Source organism: Ahaetulla prasina, chromosome 4, assembly GCF_028640845.1.
Source record: "Ahaetulla prasina isolate Xishuangbanna chromosome 4, ASM2864084v1, whole genome shotgun sequence".
Classification (NCBI taxonomy): Eukaryota; Metazoa; Chordata; class Lepidosauria; order Squamata; family Colubridae; genus Ahaetulla; species Ahaetulla prasina.
In genome coordinates this window covers 150,307,723-150,331,640 of record NC_080542.1, presented here as the reverse complement: position 1 = coordinate 150,331,640, position 23,918 = coordinate 150,307,723, and the positions used below count along the sequence as shown (strand labels likewise).

The following is a 23,918-nucleotide window of genomic DNA, read 5'->3' as shown; positions in this document are numbered from 1 at the left end:
AGCAACCCAGCCCATGCTTCCCGACAAAATACACCCTCTCCCCAAATTCCAGTCCCCTCTTTCTTACTTCTGCGTCCCCGCCCATTTGGGGGGAAGCCCTTGACAATTGTCACTTTGAGTTGTTTGTTTGTGTGTGTGTGTGTGTTTGAGTGGCGAGTGCGAGAAACACCCTTCCTGTCAGTCAATTCCTGGGGAAGGAGAGACTCGTGGGAGCCTTCCGGAAAAAAGGGGAGGGACCCACCTACATCTCCTTCAAGGACACCATCAGGGTCCGGCAATTCGGGAATGGGGAGGACAAGGTGGGTGAATCACAGAGGAAGGGCATCCCTCCCCTCGGGACTCCCCCCACTCCAAGGTGACGAAGCGGCTGGCTGGCTTCCCATCGCATGACACACACCTCCCTCCTCAAAGGGACGGAGAGCGGAACATCCTGGTTCCCTGGGATCTCCGACCCTCACACAATCACAGAGTGGGAAGGAAGGTCATCTAGTCCAACCCCCTCCTCAAAAAGGAGACCCTTATGGAATTAGAAGAGCTGGAAGGGACCTTGGAGGTCATCTAGTCCAACCCCCCTGCGCAAGCAGGAAACCCTTAGAGAATCCTAGAGCTGGAAGGGACCTTGGAGGTCATCTAGGCTGACCCCTGTTCAAGCAGGAGAACCTTACAGAATCATAGAATGATGGAAGGTGTACCTTGGAGGTCTTCTACTCCAACCCCCTCCTCAAACAGGGGACCCTTACAGAATTTGTAAGGGACCTCGAAGGTCATCCAGTCCAACCCCCTGCTGAAGCAGAAGATCCTTACAGAATCATAGAATGAAAAGTCCTTGGAGGTCATCTAATCCAACCCCCTTCCCAAGACCCTTACAGAATCACAAGAGTGTGAAGGGACCTCGAAGGTCATCTAGAGATGACAAAACAAAATCTAGAGAAAAAAATTCTTGGCGTCTAGTTGTGTTGGTGTGTAACGCCTTGTAGCTGTGGAGCCTCACACGTGGCCCAGCCAGGACGCAACCAAGACAGAGGAAGGAAACGCGAGGTGCGGCTTCCCGTCTCCAACACTCTGGAACAACGACACACAACTCCTCTGGTTGTGTTGGGCGGATCCTATGGCAAGGCTGAAGATCTGGGGAGGGGGGGGGGCTTCGAGGGTCCCTCCACGGAGAGATGGATTCCCCCACTCAAAAATTAGGGTGTGGGGAGGGGTGGGGATGGGCTCCTTCTTTCCTGCCTCCTCAAATGGCAACAGGTTCTTTTGTCTTCCTTTGCCACAAAAACTGCAACACCACAAAAACCGCAACGACACAAACGAACACACATAGCAGTTCACTGAATAATGGGAGAGAACCCCTCATTTCCACGTCCTGATTCTGAGAGGGAGGCGGTGTGTGTATGCGTGTGTGTGTGTTGGAACCCTTACAGAATTATATAATAACAGAGCTGGAAGAGACCTTGGAGGTCATCTAGCTCAACCCCCTACTGAAGCAGAAGTTCCTTACAGATTAAGAGGTTTGGAAGGGACCATGGAGGCCATCTAGTCCAACCCCCTGCCCAAGCAGGAGACCCTCATTGAGTAAGAGATTTGGAAGGGACCTTGGAGATCATCTGGCCCACCCCTCGCCCAAGGAGGAGACCCTTACAGAATCATAGAATCACAGAGTTGGAAGGGATCTAAGAGGTCATCTAGTGATTCTTGCCACCTCCTACATCAATATGTCTCTCTCAGGAAGACGGGGTGGGGGGTGGGGGGTGGGGGGTGCGAACATAGGACCCTCCCAAACCAAGCCTGGCCTTATTCAGGACAGATGGGGATGGGAGAGGTGGGAGGTTTTATGACGGGCCAAAGACCGCCCAATTCCCACTCCTGAGAGCAGTGCTGCCCCTGTGGGGTAGATGTTTGGGGTTCCCGGAGCCATTGGAGACCCCCCCATGCCAACCCCGCCAGCCTTGCCGTGCCTTAGTGGGCAGCCACTCTGAGCCCCCCCACCACACTCGGGCACCGGCGAGGGAGGGGGAAGTGGCAGGATCTGTCATGATGCCATGAGGGCGCCCAGACCCCTGTGGGGGTGTCATTCAGCAGCAGGAAGGATCGGACTTTCTTCCTCCTTTTCCTCCCCCTCCCCACCCCACCCAACTTCTGGGGACCCTCAAAACGAACGAAGGGGGGAAAGACACAGGGGCCCGTCTAGATGCCCGGAGGGTACCCCGACCCCTCTGGGATCGGGCAGGATCGGACCCTCCTCGTTCTCCTCCTCTTCCCCCGGGCCCCCTCCCCACCCGCCTTTCCTGGCCCTAGGAAAACGCAGGATTTCCTGCCATTCGGTGAGGAGTTGAAGAGAGCCGAGCCATGGGGAATTGGCCCGGGGGTCCCGCGCAGCCCGGCGCCCGCGGGCGCACCCTCTGCTCCCGGCACCGGCCCTCCACCTCGGAGGAGAGCGACCCCGGCGGCAAAAGCAGGTCTGGAGACCCGGGGGGGAGGGGGCGTGCATTTTTCCAGAATCGGGACCCCTAAAGAGGCTTTGGGGCTTTGCTGGATGGAGGGAGACTCCCCCCTCACCCCCGTCCCACTTCTGCAGTGGGTCTCCCTTTAGGGGGCCAGGATTGCAAAAAAGCCCACCCCACGGAGTTGCTTTGGTAGGGGGGCGGCGGCAGAGGAGGCTTTAAACCCACGGGGGAGGGGAGGAGCTGTTACCCCAGAAAGGGGGAGAGTGGGCTTGAAATCCATGGGGAGGGGTGCAAGAGGGGACTTAACCCACAGGGGGTAAAAGAAACTATGATCTGTTGGGCAAAAAATTTCGAGCATAATATAGAATTAGAAAAGTGGGACAAATTATGGGACAGAAATTATAAATTAACCATGGCAGTAGCCTATAAACTCTGTATAAAATGTTCCATCAATGGCCACCAGCAAGACTGGCCAAAATGTTCCCAAATTTATCACCTAAACGTTGGACATGTGGTTACAGATTAGGCACATACTATCACATGTGGTGGATGTGCCCCAAGATAAAAAAAAATTTTTTTGGCATAAAATTAAAAATTGGTTGGAGGAAATCACACTACGAAAAATCGAATTTAAGCCGGAGCTTTTCTTATTAGGAATAATTAACCCAAAAATAGAGAAATCTTCGCAATATCTAATACTACATATCTTAACGGCAGCAAGGATTATCGTTGCGTATGGGTGGAAACAAAATAACGTACCAATAGAGGAAATAGTAATTCAAAAATTTTTACAATGAGCAGAAATGGATAAAATGACACTGGAAATTATGGAAAGGGAAGAGTCGAATTATTACAGAGTGTGGAACAAACTATATGAATAGTTAGAAAAAAGGAATCAAAACAATAATTTGTAATGTTAAACTAATAGGGTCAAAATTAGGAATCGTAAATTATGCTGTCAATTTGACAGTAATGATCATGTAAATAAATATAATGTAAATGTAAGTACTTAGACGAACGATTGAACAAAAATAGAGAATGTATATCTATGTTGGTACAGAAAGCTGTAAAATAATATATAATGTAATGTTACGTTTGTCATGTTTTTTAGTGTGTTTTTGACTTTGTCTTTTTCCTTATTCTGTTTTTAAAAGTCAAAAGCTTAATAAAAAATAGTTTAAAAAAAAAAACCCCACAGGGGAGCAGGGGGCTCCCCCAAAGGCTAAAATCAGCTATGGTTGAACTCCAGCGGAACCAGGGCTCAGACATGCTTGGGAATGCCCCCACACAATTCCCCTGCGAGGGGGGGGGCTCAATCCCCTCACAGGGACCCCCCCCAACCCTTCCTCCTCCTCCTTCCCGCCCAACGGGGTGGGTGGGGTGGGGTGGCGTTTCCTTTAGTGCTGACCTCAAAGAAAACTTCCTGGCAGGGATATTGGGGGGGGGGGAGGTTGCCAGGGGGTAGTTGAGGCCCAGGAAGGCCAGTTGTGGTGGGGAAGGGTCCCCACTCGCCTTTCCCCCCCCTTCCGAGCAGGAGGGGTAGGGAGGACCCATGCTCCTTGATCCTCAGGTCGGCCTGCCTGTCATCTGAGGCAGCCCCTCCTCATTTTGGAACCTGGAATGAAGACCACCTCCCATTAGGGTAGACCTTATATTTGAAGGGACCTCGAAGGCCATCTAGCCCAATCTCTTCCTGCTCGAGCAGGAGACCCTCGCAGAAGCCTAGAACAAACGTACCCCAGTTCGTTTAGTGACCGTTTAAAGTTACCACCACGCTGGGGAAAAAAGGGACTTAGCTGCCTGAAACCCCCCCCCTCCCTTGGGAAGAGGAAATGCTCCCCCCTTATGGGGTCTCCTGGGGGGAGGTCTCTGTTCCCAGGGCACCTTTGTGGGGGCTGCTGAAACTCCAGCCCCCTCCCTCACCTTGTCCCAGCCTGGCCCCATGCCCCGACATCAGTCTTCAAAATGGCACAAACTGGGCACTGCTGGGTCCCCCATCCACTGGGCTGCCAAAGGGCCGGGCAGAGTGGCAGCCAGCCGGTGTCTTCTTGGGGGTCTCAGTTGCCCAAATGCTCCTTCCACCCCCTCAACCCATCCTGGCACCATGCTCCAATGCCAGCCTTGGAGACGGCATGGACCTCTTCCGCTGGCACCTCCATCCATTGGGATGCCATGTGGGCTGGGCAGCCAGCCGGGGGCTCCTTGTGGGTCACTTTGGGCCAAATAAACCTTTGAGGGAGCTGTTGCCTTGTCCCATCCATTGGCACCATGTCCCAATGCCAGCTGTTTAGAGGGCATGGGTAGGGCACCATCCATTGTTCTGCCCAGGGGATGCTGGGCAGGATGGCATCTTTCTCCCCCTCCCATTTGGGGGGTCTCGCTGTACCAACCTCCCCTCCTCTCTCTGCTGCCCTCCCTTCCCCACAGCTTGCCGGCTGAGCGCCCCGCCGACCCTCCCCGCTACGCCCGGATCAAGAACTGGCAGACGGGCACCATTCTCTATGACACGCTCAGCGCCCAAGCCAGGCAGGTGAGGGAGTCCGCGATGGTGGGGAGGGATGTTGGCAGTGGGAAGGGGAAAATGGGGTTCTTTCCGCCCCCCCCCCCATTCCTGCCTTCTTGCCCGCCATGGAGATGCCCCCTTTGCCCCTTCCAGGAGGTGCCATGCAGTGCCAGACGCTGTCTGGGCTCCGCCATGCTCCCAAAACAGATGCTGTCTGGGCCAGATAGTGCCCGCTCAGAGGAAGAGCTGCTGCCTCTGGCCCGGGACTTCATCACCCTCTACTACAGCTCCATGAAGCGGTAAGTCCTGGGCACCCCTGAAAACATGCACCCCTTGACTTTGCCCACAACCCTCCACCATCTTCCACTTTTGGGCCGCGGCTTCACCCACAGAAATAGAGGAGAGGGTGCAGGAGAGAACACCGGTGGCAACAGGATGTCTCTGCTGCCAGAGTTGGCCTTGGAGCTATGGTGCCCGCCCTGCGGGGTGGGAGCCTGGATCCAGGCACCTCATTTTCCCAGAGGGCACCCAGTCCTCTTTCCCTGCAGGCTGGGATCTGTGCCCACCAGCCCAAAACCTGGCACCCCAATTTCCAGGGGGCATCCCCCATTCTCTGTCTCTGCATCCTGCCCTCATCCGCCAGGCTTTTGGGGTGCCAAGCGGGCACCCAGAACAAAGCAAATGAAAAAGTTTGAAACAGCAGAACGTCCCACCGCTCCCCATTAGGATCCCGAGCATCAAACAAGCCCCCGTCCCCAAATCGTGTGAACCAAAGGGGCACGGAGGCCCCCCAGGTGAGGGGGTTCTTCTGTTGCTCAGAGGCCCCTGCCTGGCACAGGAAGCCTCCTGCTCTTGTTTGGGCCGGACGTCTTATCGGAGCTCCTTCCTCTCCCAGCCCGACGTCTCTTCCGGACCCCTCCCCACCCCTCCCAGCCTGGGACGTCCCACGTGGGTCTTTGGCCTCCCCTCCCTTTGTAAAAACATTCAGTCTGGAAAATCTTATCTCACCGGGCATGGAAAGAGAAATAAATAATGAATGGGGCACACCAAGGCCCATCGTCCCTGCCCTGAGTTGGCCAATAAAGACAATTTTCAGGGGTAGCGAAAGGCCAAACTTTCCATGCCAATCTGTTTTGGAAACCCCCCCAAAGACCCCAAAGAGGGTCCAGAGACGTCCCCCACGGCAGGGCCATTCTCCTACGGTAAGCCCCTCCCTCCAGGACAGGCCCCTCCCCCTATTTCTCCAGGGTGGGGGTGCAGGGGGCTGAGGACTTTCCCCTCCCCCCCCCCATCTCCATCACTGGAGTTTAACAGCTTGGATACAGCTCTTAATACAAGGAGTCCTAGACTTATGACAGTTCGCTTAGGGACTGTTCAGCATGACCACCGTGCTCTGAAAAAAGGACCCAGGACCGTTTTGCACACTTACGACTGTCGTCGCGGGATTGACATTCGGACGCTTCTGATTTATGACGGCTGTAGCGTTCCCGAGTGTCACACGAAGTCAAATGGGGAAGCTGAATTTGCTTAATGATGGGATAGCTGATTGAAGGGCCGCGGGGATTCACTTAACAACGGGGGCAAGGAAAGTCCCATAATGGGGCAAAACTTTGCAAAAGTCTCCCTTAGCGACATCAATTTGGGACTGTAAGTCGAGAACGACCCGTAAGGACTCCTGCCTTGGGCGGGGGCTGGGCTCCGAGGTCCTTTCAGCCTGGTGATTTCAGGAGGGGGGGGGGTGCCAGTAACCTCTTAGCTGTGATTTCTGACTTACAAAAACTAACTGGCTTTGCCTATCAGTTTGCAGTTCCCTGTGACTGAGGATACCACTAGTCCTCGACTTACAACCATTCACTTAGCGACCGTTCCAAGTGACAACAGCACGGGGGGAAAAACCAACTTAGAAGAGTCCTCAGTGACGGTCACAACATCCCCGTGCTTGCAGGATCAAAATTCCGACCCTTGGCAACTGACTCATACTTACAACGAGCGCAGTGTCCCCTTTGGTGACCTTCTGCCAACCCACCTTGCAACTACCTTAACAATGCAAGTGATTCACTTAAGAAACTTGGTGCATGAGGTGGTAACAGGGTGAAGGTCCTTCACAAATGTCTCGCTTAGCTAGTTTTGAGCTTGATTATGGTCATACGTCGAGGACTACCTATGTACTATGTACTATGTACCGACTTGGTTTCAGAGTTCCTGTGGCACACTAGACTCCAATTGTAAAGCCAGAAGGGACCTCAAAGATCTTCTAATCCAGGGTCCACAATCTGTGGGCTGCGGCCCAATACCAGGCTGTGGCCTATTCGCATCTGGGTCTCAAACGCGCGAGCATTGCACGGGGCTGTGATTCCACTCGGGTGAAGGTCACAGGGGCTCGCCACTCCACTTGCATCAACGTTGAAGCACGAGCGTTGCAGGTGCTTGCGGTCCCACACATGTGAGTGTCACAGATGCTCATGGTCCCACATGCATGAGTGCCGCAGGGGCTCACGGTCCCTCTCGCGCAAGTAATAATAATAATAATAATAATAATATTTTAATTTGTATACCGCCCTTCTCCCGAAGGACTCAGGGCGGTGAACAGGCAGATAAAATATAAATACACACAATAATTTAAAACAACCCTTAAAAAACTAATTTAAATGCCCAAAATGTTAAAAAACATACTCCCCTGTAAAATAACACAATTTTAAAAACCCATCCAATAAAAATAAAAATCAGGCTAGTGCTGGCCTGCATCTCCCACAAAATCATCCCTCCTTTCCCCCACCCCGGGCCGCCAACCCAGAAAGTTTGGGGAACTGTGTTCAAGTCCCCCTGCAGGAATACTCAGATTACCCCACCCTCCCAGCGATTGGCTGCCCAACTGTTCTTCGATGCTGACGAGCATCATTGCGGTCGTAAGTCAAAGACTCCCTGTACAAGCCGACGGGTGGGCACTTCATCTCCGGTGTTTCAGCTGCTTTCCAGTCTGGTTGGGCGTTCACCCAGCTGCACGGAGGGGGTGGGGTGTCCTTGGACTATCATAGCCCACCTGGCAGGGATGGTAGAAGCCGGCCAGTTGGAATCCTTGGCTCAGAAGCCGGGAAAGAGCAGCCGATGCTGGCCAGCTGGGCACTCTCCCAACCTTGTACAGCCGTTGTCTTGAGATGACAATGCAGAGAAGCGCCGTATGGAAACCTCTGTGGTCCTCTCTTTCCTCCCCAGGGCCGAGTCCCAGGCCCACCACCAACGACTCCAGGAGGTGGAGCAACAGATTGCCACCACCGGCACTTACCAGCTGGTGGAGGCCGAGTTGGTCTTCGGTGCTAAGCATGCATGGCGCAATGCGGCACGCTGCCTGGGCCGCATCCAGTGGAACAAGCTGCAGGTTCGTCGGGAGTGGCTGGATCAGAATTGTTCACCTTGCTGGGCTCCCACGGGCAGAGCCAACCCAACTGCAGGAAGACCTGTGTCTGTGATAAAGGCTCCCCGATTCCAGCTGGCAAGGGGATATCAGGCTGAAGGCTCTTGCCCTCTTCCTGAGCAATTCTTCCAGGATCACCCTCCCCTTTCTTGCCTGGATCCATCTCTCAGGGGTCCCCACTACGGAGAACTTCCAAGTCTTGGGCCCACTTGATACCCACCGGCGGGCAAAAGACGGGGCATCCCTGCTCCCCATTTGACTCTCCTTCCCCCTAGGTCTTTGACGCACGGGACATCACCAACGCCCAGGAGATGTACACTTTCCTGTGCACTCACATCAACTACGCCACCAACCGCGGGAACCTCCGGTGAGCCCTGCAGGCGCAGACTGACAGTTGTGTCGGAAGGGCCCCCTTGCAAACCCTGAGGTTTCTCCCTCGCTTCCTTCCTGCCAGGTCGGCCATCACCATTTTCCCCCCGAGGGTAGCGGGACGAGGGGATTTCCGGATCTGGAACCAGCAGCTCATCCGTTACGCTGGGTACAAGCAGCCCGATGGCTCCGTCTTAGGAGATCCGGCCAACGTGGAGATCACCGAGGTGAGCAGGGCAGGTAGTCCTCGACTTATGACCAAAATCGAGCCCAATTTTTCTTGTTCGTTGAGTATTGTCCCATTTCACGACCTTTCTTGCCACAGCTGTTCAGTGAATCCCTGCTGTTGTTAAGTGAGTCACATGGTTGTTAAATGAATCTGGCTTCTGCACTCAATTTTACTTGTTGGAAGGTCCCGAAACAGGATCGTGTGATCCCGGGACGCTGCAACCATCATAAATACGAGTCAGTTTTCAGTGTCCGAATTTGGATCACATGACCACACAGACATTACAATGGTCATTAAGTGTGAAAAACATTGTGTGAAAAGTTGAGGTAGTCCTCCACTGACAGCAGTTCATTTAGTGACCATTCAAAGTTACAACAAAACTGAACGATGTGGCTTTGGACCATTTTTCATACTTACGATCATGGCAGCATTATGTAACAACTCCAGCAAGAAAAGTCGACCAAGGGGGTCATATTCACTGAACAATTGTCTCATTTAATGACTCAATTGTGGTTGTAAATCCACCTGTACTGAAAATCAATGACGAGACAGGCTCAACCCTGCGTCCTCAAATCCTACCCTCCCTTTAACTTGTGTCTGAATGAGTGGAGGGCTCCTTCTGGGCCCTGGAAGGGGCCCGGACCCTCCATCCATCTCCATCCAGGTTCAAACACAGGAGCACCCTCACCCCCTTTCGTAGTCCCCGCTGCAAGACTGCCACCTTGGCCCACAGGGTCTCCCTGTAGGGTCTGCATGTGGGGAGGGGCTCAGGACTGCTGGCAAAGCTGGCGAGGGGAGGGTGAGCTGAGCCGACTCTTGGGGGCCGTTTCCCCACTGTGGTTCTCTTTGCACCCCCCAAGCTCTGCATCCAGTATGGCTGGCGTCCCCCCTACAGCCGTTTTGATGTGCTCCCGCTGCTGCTACAGGCTCCGGATGAGGACCCCGAACTCTTTGTCCTGCCCCCTGAGCTGGTGTTGGAGGTGCCCATCACCCACCCCACGTGAGTCCAACTGGGCTGACCTGGACCCCAAGATCAGGGGGGCAAAATGGTGCCTGGGGAGTCTCGGACGCGCCCAAGAGCACAGGGATCAGGTTCCTTCGATGAGAGCCACCTCACAGATTGGTGGACCTCTTGGGCTCCCTTGTCCAATGCCCTCTAGATCTAGACGACCCACCCCTTTTGGCACAGCCAATGGCCCACATGCTGCCAACAGCAGAGCTGTGGTCGAGGGCACCAGGTTGGAAGAGTCTACGGGCACGAATTCTCTTCTCCCACTCGTGTGGTGGTTGCACAAAGGACATTTCCAGGGATTCCCAAACCTCCCAACAATTCCCCCTTTGTACACTGGTCTTACTCAGCTGTTGCACGTCCCGTCTGCTCCAGGTTGCCGTGGTTTGAAGAACTCAGCCTCCGCTGGTATGCCCTCCCGGCTGTGGCCAACATGCTACTGGAGATTGGTGGTCTGGAGTTCCCGGCTGCCCCGTTCAGCGGCTGGTACGTGGGCTGTGAGATTGGCATGCGGGATTTTTGCGATGCCCACCGCTACAACCTCTTGCAGGTAGGGGCTCTTTCCAATGCCCCCTCTGGGATCCTGAGAAAAGAGGGAGGAGGGGGAAGGAGACCCCCCCTTTCAGACAGTCTCCGCCCTATATTGGTAGTCCTCGCCTTATGACCACAATGGAGCCCCACGGTTTTTGCCATATGTGAAGTGAGTTTTGACCCTTTTGTGAAGTGAGCGAGAAATACATGAGGTGAGTTTTGTTAAGTGGGACATAGGTGACGTGAGTCTGATGAGTTTTCTAGACACCGTCATTAAGCAGAACCTTCCCCTCCCGTTAGTCCCCCGGTTGTTAAGTGAATCTGGCTTCCCTGTTCACTTTGTTTGGAGAAAGGGGACGGCACAACCCTGAGATGTTGCTACGGTCATAAGTATGAACCAATTGCCAAGCATCCAGTTTTTGACCGTGTGTCTGTGGGGAATGCCACAATGGTCATAATTGTGAAAAACAGACACTTTTTTCAGTGCCATTGTAACTTCGGATGGTCGCTAAATGAATCATTGGAAGTCGAGGACAACCTGTAATCGGGGGGGGGGGGGTGTTTGGTTCACCTGGCCGGGGTCTCCAACCCTGGGCATCAAGTGGTCTCTAATAGAAACTAAGACCTCGCAGAGAACTGGGGGGGGGGCACTTAGACTTGCCCGGGGGCTCCAAAGCTTCTCAGAGCTCCCCCATAAGCAAGGAGAAGCACCTTCAGCAGCCCCCTTTCACGGATCTATGGGGTCCTGGCACCTAACTGGGAGCCAATTTGGTTTAATGGTTCCAGAATCAGGTAGAAAGCAATAGACTGGGAGTTCTAGTTCTGCCTTAGGCCTGGAAGATAGATGGGCGACTTTGGGCAATCACCAGGAGACAGTGAGTTCTAGTCCCGCCTTAGGCATGGAAGCCAGCCCCGTGACTTTGGAATAGTCCCTCTTTCGGAGCAACCTACCTCACAGGGTTGTTGTTATGGGGAAAGGAGGAGGAGGAAGGTCTGTTGGATAGGTTGGCCACCTCGAGTTGTTTATAAAAATGTTAAAAACGGGTTCAAAATAAAGAAAACAAACAAATCCAGGCGCCCCTTCCCAATACCTAGCAACCTCTCTCTGCAAATGGAGCTGCAGGCCATCCTGGACAGACACCCCCACTCCCCCACCACCCCCTAAAAGTCTGCTCCTGCTTCCCCAGATTCCTGCCCCGCATAACTGGAGCATTTCTTGCAGGGTGTGGCTGAGAAGATGGGGCTGGACACGGGCACCACCCTCTCCCTCTGGAAGGACAAGGCGGCCGTAGAGATGAACGTGGCTGTGCTGCACAGCTTCCAGGTAGGGGGGCTGCCAAGACAGAGAGCCCTTGACTTCAGGTGGCGCCGAGCGGCGCATTTGGGTTACCCCGCGAGGCCCTGCTTTTTTCCTTGCTGGCTTTAAGTGGAAACCCTGCATTCGTTAAGCGAGTCGCAGAGTTCTTCAGCCAAATCTGGCTTTCCCCGTGGATTTTTGACTGGCCGTTGCAAAGGTTGCAAAAGGAGATTGCAGAACACTGCGGCCATCGTAAAGACGAGCCCGGTGGCCGAGCGTCCGAGTGGGGATTGTGGGGACGCGGCAATGGTTTTCAGCTCCGAGTCCCTTCTTTCGGGGAGGGCCGTCCTAACTTTGAACGGTCACTAAATGGATGGTTGTAAGTTGAGGACTGCCTGTGCTTTTGGGGAGGGAATGGCTGGATGAGCTGAGGGGGCAGAGAGTTGGGGGGAGGGGGGCAGAGCTTGACCAGTGGAGGGCTGCCCCACATCCCCACCTGAGTTGGGCTTCTGCCAGGGTGGGTGGGGTCCCTTCTTTTTATTTATTTATTTATTTTTGAATTTATATCCCGCCCTTCTCCGAAGACTCAGGGCGGCTTACATTCTGATTTGGGGGGGCCTCTTTCTTGGCCAAGGGGGCAAAGACACACACGGGGTGGGGGGCTTTTATGCTGCAGGTGGAGATTTACAATAGGTGTTGACAATAAGGCTACCCAATGCGGTTGTGGGGGGTGTCTCCCTCCCCCCCTGCTGTCTCCCCCTCTCCCCCCAGCTCAGCCCACATCAACCACTCTTGGGGTCTCGTACCTGGATTTCCCTCCCCCCCCCCAAATGGACCTTCTTGATCATCTCTTTAGGGTCCAGGGCAGGAGTGAAATCTAAAAATTTTCCCTACAGGTTCTGTGGGCGTGGCTTAATTGGTGGGCGTGGCTTGGTGGTCAGATGACTGGGTGGGCGTGGCCAATAACAATAAATAAAATAACAATAACAATAAATAATAAAAATAATAAAACAAAATATACAAAACAATAAGTAGTACCAAAAACCATCTTTCACACTTTACACACACACAACACAGCACAACACAACTGACACACACAAACAATGTAAAAGCAGCTTCACTTCACTCAAAATGGTCCTTGCAACAAGCAGGAACCTCACATAGCCACAAAAAGCTCAAAAACAACTTTCACACTTTACACACACACAACACAACTGACTCACACACACACATACACACACACACAAAATGCCAGATACAGCTTTGTGAGATTTTGTGTGTTTGTGTAGTTAGAGTGAAAACTACAGAAACACACCAAATCTCAGAAAGCTGCACAAAGATTTTATTTTATTATTTTATTTTATTTATATTTTTTAGATCGGGGTCTCCAAACTTAGTAACTTTAAGGTTTGTGGACTTCAATTCCCAGAGTTCCTCAGCCAGCAAAGCAGGCAGGTTAGTTGCTCACTGAGGAAATAGATTAGCTAGCAACTGATTCTGTCTCCCTGCTGAAACTGCTCCTTTCGGGCTGGGAAAGCCATGCGTTAGATCAGAAATTAGGTAAGTGCCTTAGAATCTCTTAAAAGGTTTCCTTTTTTTCTTAAAAAAAATATTTTTTAAGGTTCTGCTGATGAGGAACTCAGGTGAGATCACCAGAGGAGCCTTTTAAAACTTTTTAAAAAAAAAGAGGTTAAAGGTTCTGCCGATCTCAACTGAGCAGCGGGAGCCTCAAAGGCTTTTTACTTTTAAAGGCATGTTTTCGGCTGAAGAAAAACTGCTTTTAAAAGTTAAAAAAAAAAACCTCTGCTGATGGTGTGGCTCAGCAGAGGCAGGGGGGCGGGGCCAGGGATTTTGGCCACCGGTTCTCCGACCAGCAGCCGCCATCGCTTCCGTATCAGGCGAGCCGATCCGAACCGGGATCATTTCACCCTTGGTCCGGGGAAAAGCTGCTACCACCACCCGCCCAGCCAGCCAGGTCTCTCTGCCCAGTCCTGGGGCTTGCCTGGAGCTCGCCTCCTCTAGCTCTTCCACCCCCTTTTTCCAGGGAAGACCCTGACCCCAGCTGCTTGCTTCACTCAGACAAAAGGTCTTCCTCCCTCCCTCCCTCCCTCCCTCCCTCCCTTAGCTTTGTGTGATCTGTGGGAGGGGCAGGAACAACCCCTTCCTTTCACCCTTGGGGGGGAGTCCAGGGGGCTTCGGGGGTGTGGTGGATGATGGCTGATGGGACCCTGCCCTCGGTCCTTCTCCGCAGCTGGCCAAAGTGACCATCGTGGACCACCACGCAGTGGCCGAGTCCTTCATGAAGCACCTGGAGAATGAGCAGCGCATCCGGGGAGGCTGCCCAGCCGACTGGCTCTGGCTGGTGCCCCCCATCTCCGGCAGCCTCACCCCTGTCTTCCACCAGGAGCTGGTCAACTACCAGCTCTCCCCCGGATTCCGATACCAGGTGGGTCTTCCCTCCCTTCCCCCCCAGTTCACTGATAGGGAGGGGGGCTGTGCTTCCTTCATAGCCCTTGGGGCTTTTATTGGCTGTTTGTTGATTGCCACCCGGGACTGTATCGGTTAATTAATTCAACATTTTGGAGGGTACACACACACACATACACACACACACCTGGGAAAGAAAGAGCGTGGGGGGGGGGCTTTAACTTAGAACTTGGTTGTCTCCCACCCATGTTCAGAAAGACTCTTGTGGGATGGAAAAATGGAAAATGGCCCAGAAGCTGAGTTATGAGGGGAGCGAGGAGGGAGGAGAAGGAGAAGGAGAAAGGACAAGAGGGGAGAAAGAGGCAGAGAAGGAGAAAGGAGGAGAAAGGAGAAAGAAGGAAAACAAAGGAGGAGAGGACAAGAGGGGGGAAGAAAAAGGTAAAAGAAAGAAGAAAGGAGAAAGGAGAAGAAGGAAAAAGGACAAGGAAAGGGCAAGAGGAGAGAAGGAGGAGAAAGGAGAAGGAGAAAGCAGGAGAGGACAAAAGGGAAGGAGGAGGAGAAAGGAGGAGGACAAGGAGATGGCAAGAGGGGAGGAGGAGGTGGAGAAGGAGAAAGGAGGAGAGGACCAGAGTGGAGGAGGAGGAGAAGGAAAAAGAAAGAAGGAGAAGAGGAAGAAGAAAGGAGAAAGAAGGAGGAGGAGAAAAATAAAGGAGAAGAAAGGAGAAGGCGAAACAGGGAGAAAGAAAGAGGAGAAAGAGGACAAGAGGGGAGAAGGAGGAAGAGGAGGAGATGTCCGATAGTTGTAAGTGTGAAGACCTATCCTAGGTCACTTTTCCTGGGCCATAACTTCCCACAGTCCCTAAATGAATGGTTCTGTTGAAAGTCAAGGCCTTCCCGAGTCTCTGGGACCCCAAGGACAGCTAGGAAGCCCATCAGGAGGAGGCCTTCAGCTCCTCCCTCTTCCCCCAGGTGGGGGCTCAGACCTCCCCCCGCGCTCCCTCCCCTGAAGAGACCCTCTCTCCCCACAGGCTGACCCCTGGAAGTCCTACATCCCCAAAGGGACCACCATCACCCGCAAGAAGACCTTTAAAGAAATCGCCAAGTAAGCCCTCTTCCTTCCTCGGGTTCTCCAAACCCAGGAGGTCTACCAGAGGAGAAGACCTGCCCCATTGGTCTCGTGACCTCCATCCGGAGTAAGAGGTGGAATGGACCTGAGAGGTCCAGCCCTCCGCAACCCTTCTCTCCTTTCTCTCACCAGCGCCGTCAAGATCTCCGCCAAGCTGATGGGTCACGTGATGGCCCAACGGGTCAAAGCCACCATCCTCTATGCCTCGGAGACGGGCAAGTCCAAGGCCTATGCCTTCAGCTTGAAGGAGCTCTTCCAGTCAGCCTTCGCCCCCAAGGTGAGCCTGCCATGACCCTTCTTGTTTGGGGAAGCTCCACAGGACGCTTCCAGCTCTCCTCAGAGAATTAGGTGAAAGAAGGTGGAAGACATGTGGATTAGGACCTTCCTGGCATTGTGGGGGAAGTCCTGGGGCTGGAGAAGCTATGTGATCTGGGTTCAGGGAGTCCACACCTGGGTCAGGCATGGTCTCTGACCCAGTGGACTTGCATGTCCATCATTGTGGGAGAACCTTCAGAGAATGCAAGACCAGGTCGCGTTATAACAAGGGCTTTCTGGTCAACTGGTTGACATGAGTGAGGAACCTGGAGTGAAGCTCCCAATTCTTCCAGACTGGGTCATGGTTCCTTCCTACATGGTTCTTCTATCTGGTCCAGGAGAACATCTCACTGGGGACGCCCATGCAGGGCATAAGGAAGGAGAACAGCCCTTCCTTTCCTCAGATGGTCAACCTCCTTCATCTCAGAAACCCACAGCAGATACCCTCAACAACTGGAGGTCCAGATCGGTGGCGGCTGGAGATGGAAGATGTTTTCGTTTTCATCTCGTGTTTCCGCGTCTCTCACCCTATAGGTGATGTGCCTCGATGAATACGACGTGGTGTCCTTGGAGCATGAGACCCTCGTTCTGGTGGTCACTAGCACCTTTGGCAATGGGGACCCACCTGAAAACGGAGAGGTAATGACCTTAACCTGGGCCGAAGTGGATGGACCATCTGGACAAGGTTCTCCCAATCTTGGTGACTGGATGATGCATGGACTTCAACTCCCAGAACTCCCTGGCCAGCCCCCAGATCAATGTTCCTTCATCTTGGCGCCTAGAAGATGCGTAGACTTCAACTCCCAGAATTCCCCAGCCAACACGAGAATTGAAGTCCATACATCTTCCAGTCACCAAGATGGAGGAACACTGTTCTGAAGGCTGGCTGGGGAATTCTGGGAGTTAAAGTCCACTCATCTTCAAGTCACCAAGGTTGAGACATGCTCCTCTGGAGGCTTTGGGTTATCTTCTCTAGAAGATACAGTGGTCCTCTCTGGCTCCATGTCTATGGAGAGTCTCAATCCTCCAGTTCATGGTTGCCCCATGGTTGCAGCTGGACTTTCTTTGGTTCTTCCTTTGGAAACATTTTGCTTCTCATCCGAGGAGCTTCCGAAGTTCTGAAGAAGGTTGAAGTACTGAAGAAGCTTCTGAGATGAGAAACGAAATGTTCTCAAGGGGGAAAAAACCCAAGAAAATCCAGAAACTTTTTGGAAAATCCTTTGAGGTCCTCTCCTGGTTCCTTGGAATGTGAAAATTCTTCTCCCTGAGATTGAAGTTCCTCACAAATGAGAAGATAAGTGGACATTAACCCATCAGGCCTCCTAGCCAAGGCAGCCTGGGGTATGTTGAGTGGTCACCTCCATCTTTTGACCAGGCGGCCTCTTATTCCTTCCATCTTCCTCCTCCCGGTGTGCTGGGGATAATGGTGGTTGGATGGATAGATGCCAACAGAAGAGTTTTGCGCCCTCTAGTAGGACAAGGTCCTACACCAGTCTTATCCTTCAGCAAGTCCTGGCCAGTTGGGTTCTTCCTTGTACCAAAGGAGACCCTCAAATCTGCCTCAGATACATAGAACATAGAATAAGAGAGTTGGGAGGGACCTTCAAGGTCTTCTAGTCCAACCCCCTGCTCAAGCAGGAGACCCTGTACTATTTCAGACAACAGGTTGTCCAATCTCTTCTTGAAAGCCTCCAGTGATGAATCACCCATAACTTCTGGAGACAAGTTTTCCACTGATTAATTGATCTGGGATTATAGAATAATATTGTTAGAGGGGACCTTGGAGGTCTTCTAGTCCAACCCCCTGCCCAAGCGAGAAGACCCTGTACCCTTCCAGATAAATGGTTGTCTAGTCTCTTCTTGAAAGCTTTCAGTGATGGAGCACCCACAACATCTGGAGATGTTCCACTAGTTAATTGTTCTCACTGTTAGGAAGTTTCTCCTTTGTTCTAGGTTGCTTCTCTCCTTGGTTGGTTCTTTTTCGTTCCAGAGTTTCTCCAAGGCGTTGATGGAGATGTCCTGTCCTTATCTTGGAACTGTTGAGCCGGAGTTTCAGAAGTAAGCCTTGCCACCTCTTCTCTATCTCCTAGTTAGGTCTTGAGGCCTTTTCTGAACCAGCCATGGATTAAGCTGCTGAAGCTTGGTTGGAGGTCCTTCATCTTGGACCTTCTCCTCTAGGAGACCTCCCCAGTTCTGGCCATCATCTGGGCAGGGAACCCTCTGTAGAAAAGGTCTTCAAAGATTGATTGTGTATGGAATCATCATGTTGAACAACTGTACATTGTGGGAAGTCCCAATGAAGGCACATTCTGGAAAGAATGATGTTGGAGTTCTTTGAGGGCCTGAAGGAACTTTCTGGCATCTGGCTGGTGGGGAGTCCTTGTGAGTCAACCACCACGGGATTATACCAGGAACCACACAAAGACCATCCCATGTTGTAGCAGATCAGTGGCATTAGAGCACCCTCCCCAAAGGTGGTGGACCTTCATCCACGGTTAGAATAGAATAGAATAGAATAGAATTTTTATTGGCCAAGTGTGATTGGACACACAAGGAATTTGTCTTGGTGCATATGCTCTCAGTGTACATAAAAGAAAAGATACGTTCATCAAGGTACAACATTTACAACACAATTGATGGTCAATATATCAATATAAATCATAAGGATTGCCAGCAACAAGTTATAGTCATACAGTCATAAGTGGAAAGAGATTGGTGATGGGAACTATGAGAAGATTAATAGTAGTGCAGATTCAGTAAATAGTCTGACAGTGTTGAGGGAATTATTTGTTTAGCAGAGTGATGGCGTTTGGGAAAAAACTGTTCTTGTGTCTAGTTGTTCTGGTGTGCAATGCTCTATAGCGTCGTTTTGAGGGTAGGAGTTGAAACAGTTTATGTCCAGGATGCGAGGGATCTGCAAATATTTTCACGGCCCTCTTCTTGATTCGTTATGAGACTTGAAGTCCAGCATACGTGGGAGATACAAGACTGGGAAGGTAGTTTATGAGACTACAGTTCCCATAACTTACTTTCTGAAACATCTGGGGCAGCCCCTAAGATGGAGTCTTATTCCCCACTTACCGTAAGTGCAATGGGTGTTTGGAAAATTGCTCCAGATGTTGGCATCCTCTGGCCTCTGAGCATCAGAAGCCATGCTCTGACCCCATTTCTGGAGCCCCAAAGATTATGATCCATGTGGCTTACATCTACCAATATTTACGGTATTAAACTTTATTCCTTCCTTTTCTTCCTCCTTTCACCTTCCTCTTTCCCTCCCTCCCTCCCATCGTCTCTCTTTCGTCCCTCCCTCCCCCTTCCTTCCTTTCTTCCTCGATCTCTCATCCCTCTCCCCCCACCCATTTCTTTGTTCCTTCCTCAATGTCTCCCACCCTTCCTTCCCTTGCTCCTTCCCTCTTTTTTCCTCCCTCCTTCCTATTCCCACCTTTCCTTCCCTTGCTCCTTCCCTCTTTTTTCCTCCCTCCTTCCTATTCCCACCTTTCCTTCCTTCCCTTCCGCTCCTCACTCCTTCTTTCCCTCATTCTTCTCCCTCCCTCCCACCCTTCCCTCTCTCCGTACACTGTGTTGCTTTTCTTCCTTCCTTTCCCACTCCCTTCCTTCCCTCTTACTTCTTCCCTCCTCTCCCTCTTCTTCCTTTTTTCCCTCCTCCCTCTCTCCTCCCTCCCTCCCTCCCTCCCTCCCTTCCTGCCACCCTTCCTTCCTTCTCACCCTCCCTGTTTTCTTCCTTCCTTCCTTCTTTCCTCCCTCTCCATCTCCCTCCCTCCCTCCTCTCCCTCCCTCCCTTCCTTCTCATCCTCCCTGTTCTCTTCCTTCTTTCTTCCCTCCCTCAGGAGCTACAAGATGCGCTTCAACAGCATCTCCCAGTCGGATCCCTCGGTGGCCTTTTGGAAGAGGAAGCGCCGGGAGTCCAGCAACACCGACTGTGCTGGGGCCCTCGGGACCCTCAGGTGGGTTCCGGGCAACCAGGCAGGAGCCAGGACCAAAGCCCGGGTCTTGCTGGGGGGTGGGGCTGAGACTCGAAGGGCTTTCCATAGGGATGGGAGGGAGTTGATATATAGTTGCTGGTGTGTGTGTGTGTGTGTCATGACCCTCAGTTCCCTCACCCCCACCCCCAGTTCCTCCCTCTGCCATTCTGGCTCCAAGGCCAGTTCTGGAAAAGAGGTTGGAAAAGGAGAAGGCTCTCTCTCTCTCTCTCTCTCTCTCTCCTTCTTGATTGACAGTCCTTTGCTCCACCCCTCAGGCCCCCCCACTCTTTTGGGGGACCCCTTGCGTTCTTCCCAGCCATTTTGAATTCCACCAATAATCAAAAGCATTAAAACATAGCGTAGTAGGTCCGTGGCTGCTGAAATATTAATTTTATCCCTATCATTGCAACTAGTCCTCTACTTACAACCATGATGGAGCCCCCAATTCATGTGGCTGAGTTTGCTCCCATTTTGTGATCTTTTCACGCCACGGTGGTTAAGTTAATTGCTCCAGTTGTAAGTGAGCGGCGCGGTCATTAAGCAAATCGGGCTTCCCCATGGACTTGGCCAGTCAGAAGGTCGCCAAAGAGGACGGCCTGACCCTGAGACCTTGTGGCCATCATAAATCTGAGTCACTTCCCAAGCTTCTGAACTTTGATTAGATGTCACAATGGTCCTGAGTGTGTGAAAAAAAAAAACACCACTATTTCAGAGCCATTGTCACTTGGAACAGTCACTAAACAAACAGTCGTAAGCCGAGGACTCCCCGTATACCTTTTACAGCCAGCAAGGGAAGGCGAAGTCTACTTGATAGCTGGCATGCAGAACAAATGTTGGTTTATGAGGTCCATCTGGGGGCAGACACTCACGGGTTTCATCCTGACTAATGATAGCTTATCTCAACCTTTCCGGCTTTTTGAATGGTTCCCTGTGCGCGGCAGGCACAGAAATGAAGCACACATCCACGCTCTTGTCTGCTGCTCACACAAGGGGAGATGGCACGTAAGATGCGTGCTCACCTGCCACTTTGGTTTCCGAACGGCGCAAGGGGCCCACTAGCGTGTTGTGGACCAGGGGTTTTGTGGACCCCTGATTTATCCAACTGTACTGATCTCCGATGAAGAGAAACATCCCTTCTGGAGGAGGAAGGAGGTGCTGAGATTGCCCTCTTGTTATCCAGGCATCACTTGCCGTTCTGTGAAACCTGCCCCTCTTCCTGCCCTGCTCAGTGACCGTCATATGTTGGGAAGGGCCTCAGGTTCCCTGTCTTCAAGGGCCCTCCTAGCTGGGTTGGCAGAAATGGGGGGCACAGAAAACTCCTCCTCCTCCTTGGGTGGAAGTTCAGAATTGTCCAAGCTGTGGGGTGGGAGAAGAGACGCGCCTTGACCGAATTTGGTCCTGGGCAAAGAGTCCCCCCTTCCCACAGCTTCAACCGAGCCCCAGAGGGAAGAAGATGCTCAGGACTGTGTTTCTCTCCTCAGGTTCTCCGTCTTTGGGCTGGGATCCCGCGCATACCCCCATTTTTGTGCCTTCGCCCACGCAGTGGACACCCGGCTGGAGGAACTGGGCGGCGAGCGTATCCTGCCGTTGGGTGAAGGGGACGAACTCTGCGGCCAGGAGGAGTCCTTTCGCACCTGGGCCTCCAGCGTCTTCAAGGTGGGTGTGGGGCAGTGACGGGATCGGGGCCCCCAACCCTGCAAAAGCGAATCCCCTTCTCTCAGAGGTCCTCCTGCTCAGAAACAGCCAAGTGTTCATGCAAACACTTGGGCTCCTCCCCGTCTCCTTAGGAAAGGCATCACCGCCACCTGGTGGCCAGCTGGAAAAGTGTGTGCAGGTAGTCCTCGGATTACAACCCAATTCCCGTTGCTAAGTGAGACATTTGTGAGGCGAGTTTTGTCCTGTTTCTACGACCTTTTTTGCCGCAGTAGTTACGCGCATCCCTGCAGTTGTTCCGTTAGCCACATGGTCGTTAAGTGGAACATCATTTGCAACCTTTGGCTACTGTGGTTAAACAAATGCCCACAGTTGCTAAGTTAGCAACATGGTCACTAAGCAAATCCGGCTTCCCCCATTGACTTCGCTTAACAGAAGGTCACAAAAGGGGGATCACATGTCCCTGAGTCACAGCGACTGTCATAAATAAGCTAATTGCCCAGTGTCTGAATGTTGTTTGTGTGACCATCGGGATGCCACGATGGTTGGAAGTGTGGAAATGGTCCTGTCATTTTTTTCAGTGCCGTTGTAACTTTGTGAACAGTCACTAAACAAACTGTTGTAAGTTGAGGACTACCTGTATCCTGCCCGGGAAGATGCACCTGGCGGGGGGGAGGTTGCCGCAGGTGCCCCTCCCTGACCTCTTCCAAATTCTTCCTGCAGGCTGCCTGCGAAACCTTCTGCGTAGAGTCCGACTCCGTCTCCACCGAGGTTTTCTCCAACCGCTGCAGCTGGAAGCGCAACCGGCACCGGGTCCTGGCCCAACCCAGTGCCACCTTTGACCTCCTGGCAGGTAGAGGAGGGGGAGGGTCAGAGCAGCCCCCTCCCTCCCCCTTATTCGGTCTGGCCAATTGGCCGGGCTTTGGCCAATGCAGCTGAGCACGTACCTTGGTGATGTTCCCAATCTCCAGGTCCACAACCCAATATCGGGCCGTGGCTCATTGCAAAAACGGGCCGCACAAGCAGGAGGCAAGCAAACGGGCACACGGAGCCTTCCCCTCTGCCCCCCTCCTTTTCTGCCCCCAAAAGATCCTATTTGATGCACCAGCTTTCCTGCTCCAGGGTTGCTCATCTCCACTCCCTCCTCAAATACGCTGGTGGGGCTTTCTGACCAGAAATGGTGCTCCCCTCTTTTTAGGAATGCCTGGCTTCAGCGTGGGGAGACCTCTGGGTGGAGGGAGATGCAGACCCCTCCCCACTTGTGTGGCTGAACAGTCTCTTTCTCTCTTTCAGATCTGACAAAGATGCACAAACGCAAAGTGTTTCCATGCTACGTCATTTCAGTCAAGAACCTGCAGAGCGCTGATTCTGGGTGAGAGTCCTCGGGGTGGGGTGGGGTGGGAGGTGCCCGCCTTCTGCAGGTAGGGGAGTGGGTGGAAGGGTCTCTCCTGAATTCCATAGCCCCCCTCCCCTCCCCTCTCCTGGTTTCATCTCCCCATGGCTGAGCTCAACTCTATGGAGATACAAGTAGTTCTCAACTTCTGCACGCTTGTGTCGCTAAGAGAGACATTTCTTCAGCGGGTTTTGCCCCATTTGCCATGGTCATTAAATGAATCCCTGCAGTGGTTTTAAATTAGTCACATGGTCATGAAGCAAATCCAGCTTCCCCGTTGACTCAGTTCATCCGAAGATCGCAAAAGGGGAATCACCTGAGCCTGGTTCTAAATCTGAGTCGTCGGACAAACGTCTGAATTTGTCTCAGGCAATCCCAATGGTCATAAGGATGAAAAACGGTCTTTTTCAGGAAACAAACTTTGGTAGGTCGAGGGTTACCTGAATTTTTGGTGACTGAGGCCCAAGTAGTGATTACCAAACACAATTCAGTTCTGAACACACTTTTTTTTTAATTTGCATTTATATCCCGCCCTTCTCCGAAGACTCAGGGCAGCTTACAATGTGTTAGCAATAGTCTTCATCCTATTTGTATATTTATATACAAAGTCAACTTATTGCCCCCCCCAACAATCTGGGTCGTCATTTTATCTACCTTGTAAAGGATGGAAGGCTGAGTCAACCTTGGGCCTGGTGGGACTCGAACCTGCAGTAATTGCAAGCAGCTGCTGTTAATAACAGACTTTCTTAGCAATCTGAGCCACCAGAGGCCCTATTTATTTTATTAAAACAGCTGAGAATCAATTCATTCTCAGCTTAGTCCAAAACAACAACTTCTTAACAGTTCTTCAGCCTTATCACCAACCTTTGTTGTCTTTGGCAACCTGCCAAAGGCTTTTCTTGACAACGCCCCCCCAAAGTTCAAGAAATGCTGACAAGAAGATTTGGAATCAACATTGCTTTTCCATAAAGAACCCAATGGCTCGTTGCTGCTCTTTTAAGCCTTATGGGGGTGACCAATCATCTCCTGGCCTTACTCCTGAATCGTCCTTTGTGCTTCAGCTGCTCTTGCCTTCTGGCACTCTTTGCTGTCTGCCTCTGGAGTCCGCGCATCGCTCCCAGATGGCCCTGGCCCCATCTCTGCCTCCGACGCAGAGCCCTCGGCCGGGCCTTCCTCTGACTCCAGGACTGGTCCATTGTCCCCCACCCCCCCCCAGCCTCCTCACTG

General features: G+C 52.4%; 1 protein-coding gene across 3 annotated transcripts in view; it reads left to right on the top strand.

The window, feature by feature from the left end:
* Window positions 1-1,874: 1,874 nt before the first annotated feature.
* The window catches only part of NOS3 (nitric oxide synthase 3), a 29,172-nt gene continuing 7,128 nt past the window's right edge, over window positions 1,875-23,918 (top strand). The window contains exons 1-18 of one of the 3 annotated variants that reach the window (XM_058179302.1): window positions 1,875-2,456; window positions 4,872-4,974; window positions 5,101-5,246; window positions 8,161-8,323; window positions 8,635-8,726; window positions 8,814-8,955; window positions 9,818-9,957; window positions 10,342-10,516; window positions 11,720-11,821; window positions 14,046-14,240; window positions 15,250-15,323; window positions 15,480-15,624; window positions 16,197-16,301; window positions 17,653-17,720; window positions 19,511-19,627; window positions 21,127-21,301; window positions 22,022-22,151; window positions 22,592-22,670. In XM_058179302.1, the coding sequence (XP_058035285.1) occupies window positions 2,347-2,456; window positions 4,872-4,974; window positions 5,101-5,246; window positions 8,161-8,323; window positions 8,635-8,726; window positions 8,814-8,955; window positions 9,818-9,957; window positions 10,342-10,516; window positions 11,720-11,821; window positions 14,046-14,240; window positions 15,250-15,323; window positions 15,480-15,624; window positions 16,197-16,301; window positions 17,653-17,720; window positions 19,511-19,627; window positions 21,127-21,301; window positions 22,022-22,151; window positions 22,592-22,670 (2,261 nt within the window). In that variant the 5' untranslated portion in view covers window positions 1,875-2,346. Of the gene's footprint in view, window positions 2,457-4,871; window positions 4,975-5,100; window positions 5,247-8,160; window positions 8,324-8,634; window positions 8,727-8,813; window positions 8,956-9,817; window positions 9,958-10,341; window positions 10,517-11,719; window positions 11,822-14,045; window positions 14,241-15,249; window positions 15,324-15,479; window positions 15,625-16,196; window positions 16,302-17,652; window positions 17,721-19,510; window positions 19,628-21,126; window positions 21,302-22,021; window positions 22,152-22,591; window positions 22,671-23,918 lie in introns of those variants that run through there. The other 2 variants (XM_058179303.1, XM_058179304.1) reach the window with 2 other exon arrangements.